Source organism: Oncorhynchus keta, chromosome 33 (assembly GCF_023373465.1).
Source record: "Oncorhynchus keta strain PuntledgeMale-10-30-2019 chromosome 33, Oket_V2, whole genome shotgun sequence".
Classification (NCBI taxonomy): domain Eukaryota; kingdom Metazoa; phylum Chordata; class Actinopteri; order Salmoniformes; family Salmonidae; genus Oncorhynchus; species Oncorhynchus keta.
The window spans coordinates 19,665,613-19,687,308 of NC_068453.1; the positions used below are offsets into that span (position 1 = coordinate 19,665,613).

General features: G+C 42.2%; 1 protein-coding gene across 2 annotated transcripts in view; it reads left to right on the top strand.

The window, feature by feature from the left end:
* Nucleotides 1-602: 602 nt before the first annotated feature.
* LOC118366362 (PRKC apoptosis WT1 regulator protein-like) overlaps nt 603-21,696 on the top strand; it is an 87,142-nt gene continuing 66,048 nt past the window's right edge. For both annotated transcript variants that reach the window (XM_035748974.2, XM_035748975.2), the window contains exons 1-2: nt 603-768; nt 1,088-1,807. In XM_035748974.2, the coding sequence (XP_035604867.1) occupies nt 1,253-1,807 (555 nt within the window). In that variant the 5' untranslated portion in view covers nt 603-768; nt 1,088-1,252. The remainder of the gene's footprint in view (nt 769-1,087; nt 1,808-21,696) is intronic.

Here is a 21,696-nt window from a genome sequence, read left to right on the forward strand (position 1 = left end):
GGTGGATTGTATTTATCATCATTAGTCATTTTGGTCAACATTGGGTCATTCAGAGATCCTCACTGAACTTCTGGAGAGAGTTTGCTGCACTGAAAGTAAAAGGGGCTGAATAATTTTGCACGCCCAATTTTTCAGTTTTTGATTTGTTAAAAAAGTTTGAAATATCCAATAAATGTCGTTCCACTTCATGATTGTGTCCCACTTGTTGTTGATTCTTCACAAAAAAATACAGTTTTATATCTTTATGTTTGAAGCCTGAAATGTGGCAAAAGGTTGCAAAGTTCAATGGGGCCGAATACTTTCGCAAGGCACTGTATCAAACCACATGTTTGACTCTTTTCCATGAATTCTATCCAACCATTACAGTGAACCCATCCTCCTATACAGCCTATAGGTTAAGAAGAATATAAACCATATAGTCTATGATTAGGCTGAGACATTTTTATTTTTGTTTATTTCCACCCTGTAGCCTAGATGCTGTAAAACAAAAAAATAAACATTCAGTTGGAAAATAGGGATCAAAGAAAGGTGTTTAGACAGCAAGTACAACCCAAACATTTTTAATAACAGAACAGGCTCCAACCGTTTTATTTCGTATGCATTCGTGAGTCTCCGTATGGGTTCGGAGAAGCCCAGTAGAGGGGGCTGAGTCCGAGCCGCACTGATAACTAGGTTGCATGTGACTAATCGAGTTTGCCAGTGAAGTAGGCTACAATTCATTCCTACGGAATGTTCACCTGAGAGAGCGAAAGCACTTCAAAATAACAGGTGAGTCTTCTTAGAAACGCATGTCACTGTTGCAATTGTTCACTAATTGAGTCATGTTATTTCCAATAAGTTACTTTAACATTTTTTGCGGATAAAATAACTTTAAAGAATGATCGTGTCTATCTACTGTAGCACAAACTTTGCTATGAGTTGTTTAGTTCAAACCCCTGTTTGTTTATGGGAAGGCTAGTTTGTGAAAACAACTTGATACACGTCCAATGTGATGAACTTTACACACGGATAGTAAATTCTGAAGTGAGGTAGTTTCATTGAAGTTTGAACCAAATAACACTAACCGTGATTCTCCATTACCTTTTAGACCGAATCGTTTTGAGAAATGTCGTGCCATTAGAAGCGAAGGACGATTGCACGGTAACCTGACTTAAAAACGGAAATTACAAATTCCCTGCTGAAGGAGCGTAGTTTACAAACGTAGTAAAGCCACTGGTGAAAACCCCATACATACAAAACGAAAAAAAGGAACATGGCAACGGGTGGATTTAAACCAAATGCACAGACAGACTTTCTGGAGGAATGGAAGGCTAAACGGGAGAAAATGAGGGCAAAAATGCTCGGGGACATCGCTGCGGCCACCGGCGCGTGCACTGGTGGTATTGCCACTGCGTCCCTGGGGAGCCACAGCAACAAAAGTGAGATGCGCAATGCTACCTCGAGCACCGAACTTAACAACAACGGCAACCCGGACCGCGGGACATCATACCCCATGGCTCGCTCATCATCCTCCTCAGCCTTAAAGAGACCTGACGATGAACCACACCCGACACCAGCCGTCAGAGGAGCGGATACACCGGGGAGTAACCTGAAGAAGACGCCGGAGAAAGTGCCCTGCACCCCACAAGAGTCCAGCCCGACTGCATGCAATGACCATGGCAGTGACAAGGAGAGTCCCTCACCCAGTAAAGGCAAAGAGAAGAAAAACAGTGGTCCAAGCGCCAGGAAGGGGAAAGGACAGATAGAGAAGAGAAAGCTGAGGGAGAAGCGCAGATCAACAGGTGTTGTCAGCATGCCATCCACCGAGGTGAGTCCAAGCTGTCTAACTTTCCGTTGTTTACAAATCATCGCAAAGTTAATTAGCATGACGCATGGTGTTGGATGAAACAGTTTACACTCTGTACTGGCAACCTGTAGGCCTATGCAACAACAACAAAAAAGTTATGAAAAGACGGCATAAAAGTTGGACTTATCTGTCTCTTAGGTCGCGTCATTATCATTATGAAACGAACATTTCAATGTACCAAATGGGTTGTTTATTTGTGGGGAAATAGTTTGAAACAGAGTAGCTTTAATGACCAATGAGAAGTTATCAAATGGGGTTCTAAAACGTTCTTCTGACCTTCAAAAGCCCACATAAACATGTCTGTTCCGGTGGAGTGTTTATGAAGACCTTCTGTCAAGCACAGACATGAAAAAAGTCTCCACGAGTATGCTGAAAATGTGCAGAGGGCGCAGTATCGTTGTTATTGCACTTAAATCATGTCACAGTCTGGCCGCAGGGACGTTGATGAAAGCTTGACCGCTAAGAACTTCCACCATCAGGGGAATGCTGTTTATAAAGTGCCTTCAGAAAGTATTCGCATCCCTTGACTTTACCCACATTTTGTTGTTACAGCCTGAATTTAAAATGGATTACATTGAGATTTTGCGTCACTGGCCTACAAACATTTGTATGTTTTAGAAATGTTTACAAATTCATAACAAATGAAAAGCTGAATTGTCTTGAGTCTAAGTATTCAAACCTGTTATGGCAAGCCTAAATAAGGCAAAAATGTGCTTAACAAGTCACATATTAAGTTGCGTGGACTCACACTGTGTGCAGTAATAGTGGTTAACATGATTTTCGAATGAGTACCTCATCTCTGTTCCCCGCACTTACCTGTAAGGTCCCTCAATTCAGCTGTCAATTTCAAACACAGATTCAATCCAATTTCTCGCAATGAAGGGCACCTATTGGTAGATTAAAAAAGCAGCCATTGAATATCCCTTTGAGCATGGTGAAGTTATTAATTACAGTTTTGATAGTGTATCAATACAAGAGGTCGACTGATTATGATTTTTCAACGCCGATACCAATTATTGGAGGACCAAAAAAAGCTGATGCAATATGTGTGTGTGTATATATATATATACATACATACATACATACATACATTTTGTAACAATGACAATTACAACAATACTGAATGAACACTTACAGTGGGGCAAAAAAGTATTTAGTCAGCCACCAATTGTGCAAGTTATCCCACTTAAAAAGATGAGAGGCCTGTAATTTTCATCATAGGTACACTTCAACTATGACAGACAAAATGAGGAGAAAAAAAATCCAGAAAATCACATAGTAGGATTTTTAATGAATTGAGAGGCTAGTCAGAAGCCAAGCCGTAAAGCTAGGTTTCATCTCCACAGATCATGCCAAACTATGTGCTACCATGCCCCATGCAACAACATTGCCTGTGTTTATTGCGTTTTGTATTTCCCATGGTAAATCTAAACCCTGACATGGCGATCACTGTATGATTTGGACCCTCTTCACACAAGGCCTCTGGTGTTATGAAATTGGTTGAATAGGTACGCTGCGGCATAATCAGCCTGCATGTTCTGTGGGGCACAATAGCTGTTGAGGGGGTCTCAGAGCAATAGGGAACCCTATGAATAGTTGATAATGGCTTCACGGTTAACCGAAGCAAACACTGGCTCTTCTGTGGCGTGTCAATCAGGACCACCTCCTGCATTCCAGGAAGGTGTCTCGTTTCAGCCTCCCTGTCCATCTCACCCTCTTTGGCGGAGAATGGTATGTGTCTACTGGCTGTTGGGGACCTCTGACCCGCTTAACAAATGCTTACTGAACAACGGAATACTGCTTAAGTGATGTGTGCATTTGAAGATAACGCTATCTGAGTGAGTACTCACCTTCCCTGAGATACTTGCTCGCTCTCCTTTTCTTTCTCTCTTTAGGATGTGTGTGTTGTGTCAGTGATCCGTTTCCTGTTGGCCTCACCGTGGCTTAGGCCTAGTTGATGAGCCTCATTGTCTGGGGACATCCGTGTTTTATGACCAGCAGTATGTTTATAAGGCTATGCTTGGAGAGTTGCTTTCACTCAGGAGCATGAACTTTGTTTCATGTGTTGGGCTGGATCTCTTTGATAAAGGCTGCTGCTTTTGTGTCTGGAACACCTAGGGCTGTTCGTCAGTAGCAACTGTGAACAGGCTGTGTGATAGGGAAGGCTACATATTGGTGCCAATTAGCACTGGGCCATTCCATGGTAATGGAAAATGTTGACTCACATTTTAAAGTGAGAACTGTATACCAAAAAAAAGCATTGATTTCAAAGTTGAACAAATCATACAACTCAATGCACGAGGACTACTTTTAACATTTTCCACAGGAAATTGAGCAAAAACACATTCACAGGAAGAACTGTGCAGATGCAAAGTTTGGTAACGGAATAAAACTGAGGGAGATAGTACTGTAATTCTGTTGGTAAAATTTGCATCTGCACTGTTTCCAGTAAATGCTTATTTATTTTCTGTGTAAATTGTTCCAAGTAGTCATTGTGCATAGAGTTGTATGGTTTGTTAAACTTTGAAATCAGTAGTTTTTGTTTACATTTTAAAATTAGTCTCAGCGTAATTCCGTTACTGTGGTCATGGGTAGCTTAGCGATTTAAGAGCGCTGATCCAGGAACCAAAATGTGACTGGTTCAAATCTCAGAGCCGACTTGATAAAAAAAAATCTCTCTTTGGGCCGTTGAACAAGGCACTCAACACTAATTCTGCTAAATGACTAAAATGTCAAACGTAAAAAGGATCGGGCCGAGGGGATTTCTCAGAGCTTCTTCCTGGTTGCTGTTCAATCACTTGTGTAGTTTATGCATATCTGTCATGAGCTAAGAGGAGTGTGTGTTTACCTGTACATAATCATGTTGATGTCTTTCACTCCACGGACAAAGCAATGTGATTATAACATTTATTTTCCTATGCGAATCTGCTTCAACAAAGTGCCCATTGACAGTTGGCTTTGCCTCGATGTTTATGGCCCATTGGTAGATAAAGCCACAGCTCCAGCCTGATTGGTTGGATTATTATTGTCATTTTGAGCTCAAACCGCAACAGTTTTTTTTAGGATCATATCTAGCTCTGGATATATGCACAACAGTCTCTCCAGGTGAGTGAGTTGAGTTTTATCTGCAGACAGACCGAAAAGTTATTTCAAAGCCGTCATGCTACAATTACACCATCGAAATATCTTTAAACGCTCTTGAGTGACATACCATCATGTTGAAACAGTTTTTCTTCAGCATATCTTGCTATTGTTGTGCTTAAAGTATCAGTGCTGTCAGTGAGGGATAAAGCAGAAAATCTTGAGTATATGGTATGTTGTGAGTCAGAGTTTTGCCCTGTAACTTCATGAACTCCCCCCTTGACCTGTACTGAAGCTCTGGGGAATGTAACATGGATGTGATAAAGTGGCCTGGTTCTAGTTCATATTTTTTGCTTTCAAAACAGTTTCTGGTCAAGCCAGTCTGACTCTCACAACCAGAAGCTGTGGCATTCAGACGTCAGACGTTTGGACACACCTACTCATTCAAGGGTTTTTCTTTATTTGTACTATTTTCTACGTTGCAGAATAATAGTGAAGACATCAGAACTATGAAATAACACATGGAATCATGTAGAAACCGAAGTGTTAAACAAATCAAAATATCTGTGTGGGGGTACAGGTTAGTTGAGGTAATTAGTACATGTAGGTGGGGGGTGAAGTGACTATGCATAGATGATAAACAGCGAGTAGCAGCAGTGTACAAAAGGGGGGTTCGATGTGAATTGTCCAGTGGCGATTTTATTAATTGTTCAGCAGTGCTATGGCTTGGGGGTAGAAGCTGTTGAGGAGCCTTTTGGTTAAATAAAATCACACATCCTAGTGCTGCTCCACTCCTCTGCCCGTCCTCTGGGAGCTGTATACGTTTTTGCTCCACTACTTCCGTACCTTATGCTGGGGCTGTGGTACTTTCTCTCATCCATCTGTGTTCAGTTTCCACCTCTAAAGATACCTCTCTTCCTGCTGTAGTATGATCACAAGTTATTCTGTTCTAAAGGCCTCCCATGGACTGCAGTTCTGAATGGAGTTGTCATTCACGTCTTTGAAAGCAATGGCCAGGGAACGTTTTGAGTATCAGTGCAATAGGGTGTTATTTACTTGTACGATAATTAGGTGAAATGTAAAGCTTTCTATACGTCTGTTCTCAAGGAATGTAAGTGTGCCATTGGGTGGAGCCTGTTGTACTCGCTTCTAAAACCTTTCCCAAACAAGGTCACATCATCACTGGAAATACCATAGGGATTGGATCATGGGCTTGGATAAGCAAGGAATTATTTTGGCAGGGTTTTGGGTTGTTGGTGGAACAAAAGGAATTTGTGAAGTTATGTTCAACTCTAATCCAAAGAGTGTTTCTTTTATACCCAGGCTCCTTTGCCAGCTATGTGAGTTTACAAGAACATTTGACAGGTTGACTAATTAGCAGGAGTTGTTGATTTGTTTATGGGGATATCTTTCGCAAAATAAGTTTTAAGGGGGGTGGGACTAATAGAAAAGTTCCAATAGAGCTTTGTGGTGAAAGTTAGGGGAATTCCACAGGAAGTTGTAGAGGAGGAAGAATGTGCAACTACTGTTCCTCTTGTTCCATGACATGGTTACCAGGTAGGCCCCTAATAAAGGGGGCACCCAATGGTCTCTCAGCACCTCATAAAACACCCTGCTCCCACTAATGGGCTGTGGCACAGGGTTTTGTGTATGTTTTTGGAACGTTGCATAAGCGACAGCTCTCATTAATGTGCCCTCTGACTAGGTGAGGCCCAGTGAATAGCCGTCCATTACCCTGTCAGGTTTAATCATATCACTTAAACAGACCAAGGGTATGTAAGAAACTGGAGCCTTCAATCAGAATACAGTAGTCCTGGCTGCTCCTCTAATGGCCCTCTGACTGACCTGGCCTCTGCTTACTCCCCATATCCTCTTTGCTTGTCACAGGTTAATGAGCTCACTTTCTGGCAAGGAATCCAGTTTTAAATGTTTTGTGACAAAACATGATCACAGGAGTATTTTTACAATGGATGCATTTCAGCAGGCCTGACAAGAAAATAGCCTGCCTAATTTGGACTCCTGTTCCCGAATGTGTAGGTTTGTAGAGTGTTCTGTTCTAACTCAGGCCATAGATTTCTCTGCTGTAATTGGGTCAGTGCTCTTTAGTTAAGAGGCTATAGGAGCTCCATGTGGTAGATTATTATTGTACAAAAAAGAATGCTCCCCTGCGCTGCCCCTCTCTCCAAGAATGCAAACCTGATTGCCCAGGGTCAATGGGTATTGATGTCTTGCGCACGTGTCTGGTGAATGAGTAACAACCCCCCCCCCAGCCTTTAGCACAACAGAACCACACAGTCATGGTCCCAATGGACAGTAATACGCCAGACCCTGTGAATCTACCTTTTACAGAGACCCCTGTTTGCACATTTTGTTTGCGTGAGAAATGACATGCTCCTCTGTCAATGCTTGGATGACGCAGTGGCTGTCTGAGGGGCCAATCATTAACTCACAATCAAAACCAGGACGCTTCAGCGATATGGGAGACTTGTTGGTTACTTAATAAGGTGTTGTTGAGGTTAATGTCTGACTGTGTTGTGAAATGTGACTGAAGGATGGGTCAACTGTTCGAATAGTAAATCCTAGCGTGACTGATCTTCCCTCTTGGTGTGTGGTTGACCAATACTTTAAACTATTTGTTAGTACCAAATTGTTTGTGTCCAATTCCCTGTGAGGCACTTCAGGATTTACTCTAAGACCTAGAGTAAAATGCCAATGCCTTCTCCTTTGAACTAAATGGGTATTTCTAAGTCGTTGTCTCCCCTCATAGAGGTTAACACCTTCATGATCCAGTAGCAGATGTGGAGACAGTGATTTTCCTTTCATCTGTCATATGTTTAGGCTTAAGTTTTCCTTTTTCCATACCTGTTCCCTCCAATACCAGCCATCACGCCAACAGTATTAACATGAACTGTTGCATGTTATTGTAAGTGAAATGTCCTGTCCCTGAAATCTGATAATAGCTTATGGTTTCACACGGATAAATGGGTTAGTGGTTTTCATGCCTCCCCTTTGGAAACTGCCACTTAGCCCCCCCACTGTGTTCTTGTGGAAGCTTGGGCTGCCACATTCAACTGCTGAATGCAGAGATCCCATAGAGAGATTCAGTGGATTGGGATTTGTCTGCTGATCACAGCTACTGTCAATCAGCAAGCTTGTGTGTGTGCGTGTTCCTGCATAAATGTAACTTGTTTGTTGGACATTCCTGTGTGCTTGGCAGCAGTGGGGGATTTGTGAGTCAGCTGTAATCAGGCCACTGCATGATTAGGCATTCAGGAGAACTGTATGTTTGGATTCATTACAGTAGAACAGAATAGTATGCGGCTGCTCCCTCTGTTTCTTTCTCTCCTCTTTCTATGGGCACGGAAAGAGTTGTTTTGAAGTGCTATTCTTCGTAAAACCCTTTGCTTCATTTTTATGGATGAGCTCTTATAGATGATATGTCCACATACAGTGTCTCTAAAAGAGTTCCGGAACGTTATGTTGGTACTGCACACACAGCTAGAGAGATCACCACCACAGGCCAATGGGTTCTCTCTCCTCCCATTATGGCACCATGGTTCCCTGTCAGACTTTGTCCCCTGATAAGCGTCAGCAGAAGTCAGCTACGGTATCAGACTTGGCAGCATAACAATATAGCCAACCAAGGTGATGCATAATATACATGCAAGTCATACGTCTGGGCTATTTTCATTCTGCTTCACCGCGTGGATAAGGGGGAGAGAGTCTTCTGGGTGTCATAGCAGCACCTAGCAGAGTGTAGGAATACGGTTGGTTGGTGATCTACAGGTGGAGGCGGTCAGGAGTGTTTGACATTCCACTGTGTGCTGCTGGGAGGACTGTGGGGGATGGGGGTCTTAAGCCTAGCTCTCCGTCTTTAAAAACACATTCACTTTACATGCATACCTGAGGAGGCTTAAGTTGATTTGTTGGAAGCTGGCGAAATGGGAGGGATTCATAATGCTTTGAAGAAATCGAATATTCTAACTGTTGACGTGTATGTTGTTAGTGTGGCTCATCTTGTTGATTTATGGAAAATACAGCCAGGCAGGCTCACATCAAAAGAGGAACCAAATGAAAAAGTGGTTCGGGAAAACAGCTTGAGAATGTAGCCGATAAACACTCTAAATCAAATTAAAATGTGGGTTCAAAGTGCCTGTGGATATAAAGCCTTGATCTTTAAGTTGTTGAACCAAACAAATATGAATGAATGTGTTGTAGAGGATTAAAGTAACCACATGCCATCATACCCCTGGCTTTAAATCTAGAACCTCATTCTGTTTGTGTTTGAGTGTGTCCTTCCCCTACTGATCCTGTTGTGTGTAGGAGGGTCAACTTGGCTGTGTTGAACTGATGCATTACTGGAACACATCCCACAATGTCCACAACAGACCAGCGATTGGCTGCTACTGGCAGCATACCTACCTTCCGCCAACCCATGTGATCCACGTACGCGTTCCCAGGGGGCCGAGATGGGCTTCCAACCAACACCCCAACCTCACATCTTTCCTCGCTTCCAGCAGGCCTCTGGGGCACTGGAATGCTGTCCAAATCCCAGTTTTTATTTTTGTGCTGGAAGCCTTAAAGACTCCGTTATGTGGATCATGCCAGCCATGTGCTAGGGTCCGGAGGAAAGCTTGGTTTCCTCCCTGAGGCTGCTAAGAGGCACGAGGTGCACAAGGCCCAAAGACAAGAGACACGGAGCAGAACAACATGATTAGTAGTCACGCCGTTGTTCCAGACCATTTGCTCCTGCTTACACCCCTCATTGCTTACACCCCTCAGTGCCATCCCGTCTTAGAGAACGTTTGTGCGTTCTGTAACGCCCACGGTGACGATTAACCCAGCCAAAGGTTCAATTCTTCTGCTATCAGAAGAGATTGCTTGGTATTGTACCCGGTGGCCTTAGGTGACACGTGGCCTGGCATGAAAAGTAGACACGGTGCTCTTTAATCACATTGGCAGATGCATCAACAAACTCTGTGTCAGTGTCCCCAACCCAGAGCTGAGGAATCTTGACAATATGGATACGCCCTGTCAATAGGCATACTTTCCTCATCACACGTCCTATCAAAAGAAAGCGTCCACGTAGCTACAGTATCTAGGGGTCATTCTGTTTACTCAAGGCTGGTTTATTACACCCCATAGCATGTGTCTTGGCATCTTACAAGCTGTCAAGTGTATGGGTGGTGAGCCTCTCGTTATCATTGATAATCATAGCCGTTATGAAGAGGTGTTGGCATGCATGGTATCTTTCCTCAAAGTGAAAGCTCGGCGAGGAGCCGTTGTCCAAGACCACAGTGACCTGCCCACTAAACAAAGTAGCACTTCTTTGGCCTCCCCAAACATATTTGAAATGTATTTTCACTGTAGGGGATTTCTATCAAAGGATGATTGAGCTCCAACATGTTAAGTTCATCGAAGCATATCAAATTGGGTGCCAAGTGAATAAAGGCACAACCATTTTCCATCTTAAAAATTAGACATAAGTAAAGGCTTTAATTTCTGGGTAAACAGATGGAAAAGGGGTCTTAGAAACCAGAAAAAGTCGTAAACGGTATGAGAAATGCATCAAAAAGCAATGTTGACGTAAAGACTCCTTTCAAATAATATCAACACTTTATATTTAGTATTTGTTTTAAATTGTTAAGCTTCTGTAAATTAAGAAATATTGCCTTGTAATTCCATTGCCAAAAACATCTAAGATATTTTCTAATTTCTCTCGCTCATGAGAAACGGAGTATAATGAAAGTTCATAGAAGTAACAAGTAATGGTAGACCTACCAATTAATTAGTGATTTGACTTTTATCATTTAAGTGATTAAAAATCCTAATTCCGTTAGCAAATTGTTAATTTTCACTTGTTAGCATTACCAAACTAATTGCAAAGACTGGCAAATCCAGCTCTAAAAGTTATACAAGCTTGGCGGAGTAGCTACCGAATGTCATTTCTGGTGAATGTAGACCATTTACAAGCGAGAGAAATTACGCACATGTACAATGTTGTGATACATGTTTTTCTGAAGGAAGAGCAGCATGTGTACACAGAAGAACGGAGCAGAAGAAAAACACTAGTGGGAAGCACAGCGGGGGAAGAAACTCATTCGGACCTCTTTGAATTCTGGCAGAAGTGAATTGCATACAAGTTTAACTTCTTCACCTCGTGCACCGAACAACAGAGACTTGCCAATAGATATAAAACGCTATGGACTCACCAGATCCACACCTTCTCCCGTTGTGCAATTTACAAACATACACGTGACTGGCTCAACTGGTCTGGGGAACTACGGTAAGCTTCATAATGTAAACTAATGTGATGGGTGAAATGAAGAAAGCAATCCGATTTATCTCCTAACGTATTGCAGTTGACTGCAAGTATTAACTTAAAAAGTAGCTACAAATATTCACATTTATTGAAAAACTTCAAATAAATTGACGGTATAGAGAACATCCTGTGTCTTTTTCCAAAGTCCCCAGTATATGGTATACCACCCAAGCCTAGTACAGATCAGGGACCCATTACCGGAGTTCCATTACCGGGTGTAAATCTACTTCCTTTACAGTAGGTCATAACCTAAACAATTGTTTTGAAACTGAAGGTGGGATGTCATAGCTGGTCACCGCATGGTTTCTGCAGACATCTTTGAATCTGAATTCAGGGCAGATATTTAAGTTTTTGGAAAATGTGCTTGCAGAAAAACCTGAGGCACATTTTTGCAATGGAATTAGGGTAAAATCTCCATCTACACAGTTCTTCCTCTACATTCTTTTGTGTACAATTTTCAGAGGAAGTAGTCCTTGTGTATAGTTTTATGGTTTGTTAAACTTTGAAATCAATGTTTTTTTTGCATACATTTTAAAGTAAAAGAAACTGAGTCAAAGTGTAATTCTGTTACTGTTGAATTGCCCAGTAGCAAGCAATTCCACAGTGACAAAGGTTTATATTAAACAGCAATGTTATTCCAAACAGACACAGCATATACATTTAATTTCCTCCCTGTTTGTCTCTAGGAGTCTGTTACACCTCCAATGTAGATCATCTGCTCACTTACGTTGTAAAACTGTCCAGTGGTCAGATCAGTGCAATGAAGTCTTACTGCTCTGTCCCCGCCAGCACTTATCCCTTGTTAGACGTTCTCCTTCTGCATACTGATAAGTATCAGTTTGGAACAGGTTTTTTCCTTCTCTCTTTCAAAAGTACACTGTTGCATAATTAATGCAGGCTTAATTGGTTTTGCCAGTTTGCATCACCCCCTCACCTAAAACCCTGCACAAAAGTTTAAATTGAAGAGCAAGAGTCTCTGAGAGATGGCAAATGCCTCCTTTTAATCTCCTGGGTGATGACTGCACTTTCATAGAGAATAAACCAAATGGTAATTTCCAGCAGGCTTGCCCTGGACCATTGTCTGTGGAACCCAGCGGCCTCTTAAAAGATGCACGGCCAATGAAACGCTCCACTCTGGTGTGACCGATGGGATTCTCATCCCCAAAACGCCCTCATTGATTGTGGATGCCTGGTCTGGGATTCCGCCCGTCCCCTTTTTCCATTTCTTATTCTTCCTCTCTTTTATGCTCGGCTAGCTGCTTGAGTCCTCGCATGGTATTTATTTATGTTAGTCCGGTTCCACTTTTTTGCATTCTTTCCTTTCTTTCTCTGGACTGGGGACTAGAGGTCACTCCTCTCTGGCTTATCTTGTGAAACTGCTTATTTGCATGGCAGTCCTCTAGTCTGCCCAGACCGTGTTTGTTTGTGTCCGCTGTCCAGAGAGTTGGAGATGCACCGCTCCTCCTTTTGTGTGTCCCGGGCTCATGAGTAAACATGAGGTGTGGTTCTCGTTCTTTCTTTCGCTCTTTTGCGCAGTCTTTCGCTCCGTCCCCCTTCCCCCTCTTTCCTTTTCCCCTGTGGGCCAGCGGTGAAAGCTAGATGGCTGGATCCTTCTCCAGCAAGATGAAGGGGCTGGTGTTGCCTGCTCCGTCTGTCCACAGCGCTGGATGTATCTTTCCCAGCCTCTAAGTTCACACAATCCAAGTGCAAATAGTCCATGGACCAGCATTATCTCGAGAGGGAGAAGGGGACGGAGTGCCTCCAGTCAACACTCCTTTTGATGTGAATGATACAAATGCAAACAGCATGCTTCTGGGTAATGGAATTTAACTTTCAAAGGAATGCACAGGAAGAAAGTCAACCAAATTCATGCAGTGAAATGCTTGAAGGCATTTGCCAATTTAAAGTATTAATATCAGACAGATGTTTCATGACAACACTCCCCCGTTGGTTATAATAATGATATTTAAATTGAACACTTGTCTTTTTTAGTTATTTATCTACCTAACTTGGTTATATGCTTGTCGTTTAATGTAACGTCAGGGCATTGTGCCAAAGCAGTATTACGTAGTAGTGAATCATGGTTTCCTGTTTCTGATTCTCTCTTAAAATGTGTTAACAACTTGACAGTGGGTTATAGTGGTCAGGAGGATATTCTCTCACAGAATAACTCACTTAGCCTTCATTCTGTGAACGTTCTCCCAGTATTCCCAGTAAGTATAATTCAGATACCACCAGGAGAACGATGATCTTCACAAAGGGGCTCTCCCGAAAGAGCTGATTCCAATATTTTATGAGGACATTTCCAGAAATTGACTTTAACTGCAGCAGCAGCTTTTTGATGTGGTTAGCACAGCACGTGAAATTGAATTTCCTGTTTCCTGAGCTTCGCCGTTAGCCCCCCACACTAACACAGCAGCCTTGGTAGGAAAAGCTATTTGCTCTGTGAACAACAGCCATTTAAAATCACTCTCTTTACAATTCAGCTCTTGTACTGATGCCATGTCTCATGTTCTGTGTCATATCTGCACATCTATAGTTCTCAGGTGAAAAGGGGAATAGGGAAATGCTGTTTTTTTTTCCTGATCAAACATGGACTTGACCTTTCCCACAATTCCCAGTGATCCCAATGTCTCCTCCTTGGAACCCAGACAGTGCTCTCTATGACTCATGGTCTATTCTAGTCTGCCAATGACCTAACACAATGGCCACTGTACACAAAGCCCCCTTTCTCATAGGAATGCAAAACATGCTTTAACCGTTTCCGACATAGAATATTGGGAGATTGTGTTACTCGTTAGGCATGCCATGCAAGGTGCGCTTTATTTTCCCTGAATGTTACTCCCAAAATCAGGTATTGTCCTGAGCACAATGGTGTAACCACAGTAGGGGTAGTTTCTTAATCATTAAAACATATTGACTTTGAGGTGTCTTTTATCAGAGTAACTTAGCACTTTCCCCAAAATCCTCAATGAGGTTGTCACCGCCATCAATCCACAGTAGGTGTTCTGTAACATAATACCTAATTATTAGTATTATTGTTGTGCAAGTTTTAGTTTCCTGGAACACGTAGTGTTGACAGAAGGTGAGCGAGGGTTTTCTGAATTTTCTCTTCGCTGCTAAAAATCAGGGTGAGGAACGTGAAGTATATGTCACATTAGACACTTCAGGCAGATTGTGGAGGAGATGGCAGGCACAAAGCCTTGCAGCAGTCACATGCAGACTGTCAGGTTTTTCCTAATGTTTCCAACGGTTCCTCGCTCACCTTCTTTGCTTCTCTCTCTCTTGCTCTCTCTTGCTCTCTCTTGCTTTCTCTCTCAATTCAATTCAAATAACATTCTAGTTTTCTCCTTTTTTGTTAATTCTTTCCGATGTGTCAAGTAATTATCTTTTTGTTTTATTATGATTTGGTTGGGTCTAATTGTGTCGCTGTTCTGGGGCTCTCTGTTTCTTTGTGAATAGAGCCTCAGGACCAGCTTGCTTAGGGGACTCTTCTCCAGGTGTATCTCTCTGTAGGTGATGGCTTTGTTTTGGAAGGTTTGGGAATCGCTTCCTTTTAGGTGGTTGTAGAATTTATGGCTCTTTTCTGGATTTTGATCATTAGCGGGTATCGTCCTACTTCTGCTCTGCATGCATTATTTGGTGTTTTACATTGTACATGGAGGATATTTTTGCATAATTCTGTATGCAGGGTCTCAGTTTGGTGTTTCTTATTTTGTGAATTCTTGGTTCGTGAGCAGACCCCAGACCTCCCAACCATAAAGGTCAATGGGTTCGATAACTGATTCAAGTATTTTTAGCCATATACTAATTGGTATGTCAAATGTTATGTTCCTTTCGGTGGGATAGTAGGCCCTTCTTGCCTTGTCTCTCAGCTCATTCACAGCTTTGTGGAAGTTCTTTGTGCTTTAGGGCTGCGGTGTTTAGAATGTGTATTTGTTGTCCTGGCTTAAAGCTGTATCTCTCTCACCCAACAGCCCTGGGGAAAGAAGTGGGGGTTTTTTTGCCCATTTTTTTTAACCGCACATTTGTTGTTTGTGTACATGGATTTTATGTCGTATGTTTTTCCCCCAACACCATTTTCCATTAATTTGTACAGCAGACCCTCATGCCAAATTGAGTCAAAGGCTTCTTTTGAAATCAACAAAGCATGAGAAGACTTTGCCTTGGTTTTGGTTTTGTATGTTTGTCAATTAGGGTGTGCAGGGTGAACATGTGGTCTGTTGTGCGTAAAGAGACAAATTGACATTTGCTCACTACATTATCTTCATTGAGGAAATGTACGAGACTACTGATAATGCAGAGGATTTTCCCAAGGTTGCTGTTGATGCATATCCCACAGTAATTATTGGTCAAATTTGTCTCCACTTTTATGGTTTGGGGTGATCTCAGTCGCTCGCTTGCTCACTCTTAATCTACTTTGGAGAAGCGGAGGCAGTTGTTTTACGGCAGATGAATAACTGTTGAGTTATAGGGACACTTTTAAAATGCCTGGAGGTGATGATGCTTCTTTGTTGTCACATGCCTGTAGTTTGGAGGCAGTTGGTTTCCTGTCACACTCTCTCTCCCTCTCTGTGGAGGGTTAATGTCTCTGGAAAAGTTACTGGGAAAGTACAGACCTCAGTGTTCTGAACCTTTTTATCTTTCACTTTGCTTCCTCTCTCCATTGGATTAATTATTGCAGTGAGATCCAGCATGCTGTCACATGCAGAGAGAGGGAGAGATGGAGGGCGAGGTTCTGCAATGGCCTGTAAGGATATAACTCCTCCTTTGCACAGTGTCTGCCACCACTTAAACAAAAACTGAGCGAGTTCCAGTATAAACATCAGTGCTTTAGGTTAAAATGATTATTCGTTGAAGATCAATTGGTCATGGAGGTTTGATATTTAATTTTGTGAACAGTGTATTATATAACCCTATCACAGTGTAGATATCAGATATGGTATAGCCATTACAATAATATAACTGTAGGGAGGCCCGTTAGATCAATCATCCAAATATGTTGTACTGCTACGCCGATCATTAACATTGTTTTATATCAGGGTGAATTCACACCGGCAACATCATCGGCGTAGATATAAAAGGATAAAATAGGAAAAGCAGGGGTAGTTGCCTAAATCGGTGCTTGCATGACCATCACTAACACTAAGGCACCCGCTTTAAACCTGTTGGTTTCTGCTGTCCTTATCAGGTAATTAGATCTATATTGTGGAGACACACGGTTGCCAGAGTCCCATTTAATCAGATTAACATTTTATCAGGGAAACCAACTGGAAACATGTGAAATACTGCCTCCTCCCTCTCCGGTCTTTTCCCCTCCCTCTCACCCCCGAGTGGCGCTTTGAAGCAGGCAAACGGACCGCTTTGGTTCTAAAATATTCAAGGAACTTCTATCAGCTAGCTGTGATAAATGATGTGGTGCCGTGACTTGATATCTCCCCGTAATCTCGCTCTGGAGGCCTTCCCTTTCGTGTTTTGCCTATTTTTTTTAGATGGAGTCAAAATCATGCATGCCTTAGATGTATGCCTCCGAGTGGTGTTTGAGATTTAGTTCAACTTGAGGTTTTTCCTCATTGTCAGGTTTATGCAGGCATGCATACGCATTCTGCCTTATGATTGTTTTGTGAACTCCTCATTGGTTGAACGTGGCTGCTTGCATGTCTGCAAGGCTCTGAAATCCTCACTATCTCCCTCACGCTCTTTCTCTCGCTCACTCTATCTCACTGCCTCTCTCCTTCTCCACACATCTCCCCTGATTCATTCTTGGAGACTGTTACCCAATGCATGCTTGACCTGTTGATGGATTTCCCTGGAAGTAGACTATCTGCACCCTGAACTCTCTCTCTTGCTCCCCCCCCACATGCTGAACTCTTCTACCGCCCCTCCCTCTGTGCCAGATAAGAAGTGATGGTGTTTGAGATCAGAGTCATGGTAATGGCGGTGGCCATCTTGGTCTGTCTTCAGATCCAGAGAGCAAGGGAGAGAGGAGGTCAATTTGCCCAGACAGTAACATTCCCAGATCTTTGTGGGGGGAGCAGGGAGCCATTTCTTTATCATGAATAACAAATGTCATGCTGGGCTGCGCTCTTGGCCATTTACACTGACTGTTTGTCTCCGTCTTTCCACGTTGGACCCTCCGGCTCTCTTGAAAACCACACCGGGTCCATTGCACATTTCTGGGGTGATCCTCTCTGAAAGGTGAGACTTAAGCAGAGGGAGGAGATGTATACTATGAATGTGACGGTAGACAAACTAACACAACAGAGATGGTACTTTACCCTCTGGGTGTTGTTTAGATAAACGAGGGAGGAAGTTGCCATGCGGCTGTCCTGTGCTGATGGTAACCAATGGAATGAAGAGCTTTAGACGCCTCTTATCTCACAGCCACCTGTCCCGGAACCACACCTGGTGTGTCAACTGTCAACCACCCAAACAGCCCACTAATTATAGAAACTGTTGGTGTGTTTATGTTCCTGGCATGATGTGATGCCTCGTCACGATCTCTGGGGGTGACCTCCATCTTTGTCATTTCTACTCTCTTTGTGTTCCCTCTTCCTGCGCCGCCAGGTTAAGGGGAGCGGTAAGGAGGATTTCAGTAATGGTTCTCAGGTAACACAGTGGCCATTTTTAATCTACTGTCTCATGTCTCAGTGATGGAATGGACTGGTGGGTTTATGAGCAAATTACCACCAGGGAATCATTCTGACAGAGAGTGTTTGTGTGTGTGTGTGTGTGTCAGGCCTGTCATTGTTGCTCTAAGCCCGCCCGCTGTCTCTGTGCTAACTGTTTTGCCAATGGAGCAGCAGTGCAGGAATGCACTAATCACGCAACTCTGCTGCCCAGCCCTGCCTAGCAAAGTCTGCCAGACTGCTTTTCTTTGTCAGCACTTCAAAACAAAAGTCCTCAGACCAGACCTGGGCCATTTGGCTACGTTTGCCCTCTCTGGCCCAAACAATGCTGATGCAGAGGAAGTTTCACTGTTGTCGGGAAAGTGTTTTTGTTGTTGTCTTGTTCTGCCGGGGGGTTGTTAATATAGGGTACATGCAGATTGGCAACCCTGTTTTTGTGGTCTGGCGTTCCCCGGATAACTTATGTAGAGGGACTAAGAATCTCAGTTCTTGTGACTTTCTAAAAGGACATTCTATTCCGAAATGAATTAAAATAAATATGCTAACACTGTCAAAAATAGAATTTCCACCTTCAGAAATAAGCCCAATAAGATATTGGTAAAGTGATTTGGTAAAATGATTTTAACATATGCTTATAGTCTATTCATGGTCCATATTATCAGGTATGATACTAGCAGTAAGCATTATCACCTGTAGCCTATGTGATGCAGCATAGTGGCTAGAAATAAATAGGCTGAAGCATGGGTTTGCCAATCTGCATTTACCCGATTTGAGCTAATCATTAGCTAAATCCCAAATGTGATCTTTTAACAAGTTATCATCATATTTGATTAACTTTACATCCCAAAAGGCGTGCATATATACAGTGACTATAATGTAGGACTACCTGTAAGGGTAACTTGGGGTAATACGCCCCTGCCTGTACTTCTCTCAGAACCCCCCCGTCCATCACAATTTGTCACTCCCAAAAAAGATTGCGGTAGGGTCTCGTTTTACCCCAAGTTAGCCTGACCCGTGTTATATTCAGCCCCACTCTCCCCTATATATACTCATGGTGGATTGCAGAGTGGTAAGGTTCTTTACCATGCAGCTGCTAAAAAGTCTGGGTTTAAAATGGTGCCATTCGCAAAATATTTAGGAGTTGAGATATAAAGTAACAACAACAAGCTGACTAGGTAAATTGACCAACTAATTCCACCTTAGGTTTGTCTGATTTGTCTATTCATTACTCATGTTGTTGCAGAGCAAAAGGAAATGTGGACTGTTCTTGCATCTTCAAAGTGCACCTCGGCAGAAATATTTTTTCCTGTCCCACATTTTGTTACTGTGGCGGCAATCATTTTGCCATGCCGCAGCTCCACAGTGAATTAACTGCCGCGGAAACACTGGGCTGAATGGTATTCCCCCGCTCTGTACCACAGTGAAACAATGGGTCTCATTCACAATGAAAGGTGCCTCACCAGGATGGAAGTTTCTCTCCACTTTTTACAGCAGCTATGGCAGCACCACACCTTTCTTGCGGTGTTTAACTAACATTTCCAGACTTGTCTTTCAAATGCATACAGACAAAGGAAGGAGCGCTAACTTCATGGCATTATGGCATTCTTGTTTGATATGGCAATGGAGTAGCTTGAAGCTAGCTTATGTGTGCCAAAGTGAAAGTTAAGCTTTTTCTGGCCTCAAATAAACAACTTTCACTCATGACGCTTCACTTAAACTGTTTTATGTGACTGTAAACTGAGCTATGTGCTTCCCAACAATATTTCATCAAAGGGAGCCACACATTCCATATGGTAGTGGGATGTTTTCAGGCTCAGAACTAGGTCTTTTTTCTCCATTTTAGTAATTTAGTAGAAGCTCTTATCCATACTGGTCCCCTGTGGGATTTGAATCCACAACCCTGGTGTTGCAAGCGCCATGCTCTACCAAGTGAGTTCTGCTGCACGTGTAACTGTCTTTTATACCAGACAAGACATGCCCAACACCAGCCTCATTATTACAGTGCCAAAGAGGTGTTTTACTGCATCTCTATGCCAAACATATTTCAAGCTGAGAGTTTAAATGTTTGTTTTCTCCCCATCTGTTCTTGAGTAAAACAGCTGTTTTGATGTTTTGGCCTCAGAATTCAGGCATTTACTAAGTTTCCTGTGTTTTCTCTACTCTCCCTTGGAATATTGTGATTGATTTTAAAATAGAAAACATTTCTAACATTTCTTAACTATGCCAATTTGTTTACATACTCATCTCATATGTATATACTGTACTCGATACCATCTACTGTATCTTACCTATGCTGCTCTGTACCATCACTCATTCATATATCCTTATGTACATATTCTTTATCCCCTTACACCGTGTATAAGACAGTAGTTTTGGAATTGTTAGATTACTTGTTGGTTATTACTGCATTGTCGGAACTAGAAGCACAAGCATTTTGCTACACTCGCATTAACATCTGCTAACCATGTGTATGTGCAAATACAATTTGATTTGATTTTTGATTTAATACAATGATGATGATAATCAAGATGGCGCCGATAGACATGGAAGCCCTGTTTCTAAGCAACTTTGCACAAGCATTTCGCTACACTCGCAATAGTATCTGCAAAATATGTGTGTGTGACCAATAAAATTTGACATTCAGAATTCTACAAACACAACTTGGTTCAGAACCCAGTCTCTGCCTGCCTCACTGGTGAATAACTCTTCCTACAAAGTCCTTAAGGCCCTTTATTCATATTTGCTCTTCATGCAGATAGATGTAACTGACATTTGATACGTGTAGACCTAAAGTCTTTATGCAAATACGCATCATTCATTCACTTCCTCCTTCCTTATTGAAGCCAAATAAGTAGCATTACTCATGTATGTCATCATTGTCATGTTTGACAGGAAACCTATGAAGCACGGCCCAGAGTATTTTTTTTTTTTAAGATGGCAAGTTTACAAACTATTCAGTTACTGTGTGAGGATATGTATTGACTATTTTAAAGTGTTTCATGGTAAGACTGGTCCAGACTTTTACCTTTTCTTTTATATAGATATATATATATATTTTATTTATTTTTAAACATGACAATGAGAATCTGATAAACATTTGCTGAAAACCAGCCTGTTTGTTTTCCACACTCTTATCAGCTCTGCTCGACACTGTCTGTCTGGTTGGTAGTTTACTTTGGGAGGAAAACAACCTAGTCATTTGACAAGTATTTCCGGTTTATGGCGGTATTTGTTGTACTCCATTTTAGATAATGTTCGCTAAATATGGCTAAGTTAGATTTATGTTTTTGTTCTGTGTCTTCCATGGAAGCTGAGCAACACCGGCACATTTCTGAAACAGAAGAAAAGGGGTATGGAGACAACGGGGCCTGACGGGCATAAAAAATGTACTAATGCAATACATTCTCATTGAAGCCCTGGAGAAACATGAGGAAGGTTGCATGTTGTCCTTTTTCAAATAAAAATAATGTTTTAACATTCCTGTGTATCTGTAGCATTTGCTGTATGAAAAATAGTCTACTCTTCCGACCTGTAGTGGGTATCGCCACACTGACCAAACCAGCAATGTCAACCCGATCATTGAAGGTCTTTTAACTTACAGTGAAGAAACCCTTATTTACCATCTTTCATTTATTGTAATGAACAGAATAGCATTTTATGGATCTTCACTGGAGTCATAAACTCAGGAACTCTGCAACATCAGGTGTAGTTCACACGAGCCGGTGAGTTCCACTGCCTTGGCCCTCTCACTTCATCAGAAATCCAGATCTCTCTGAAGTGTCTCCAGAAGAACAATGCCCTGGAAGCCATCAACCCAT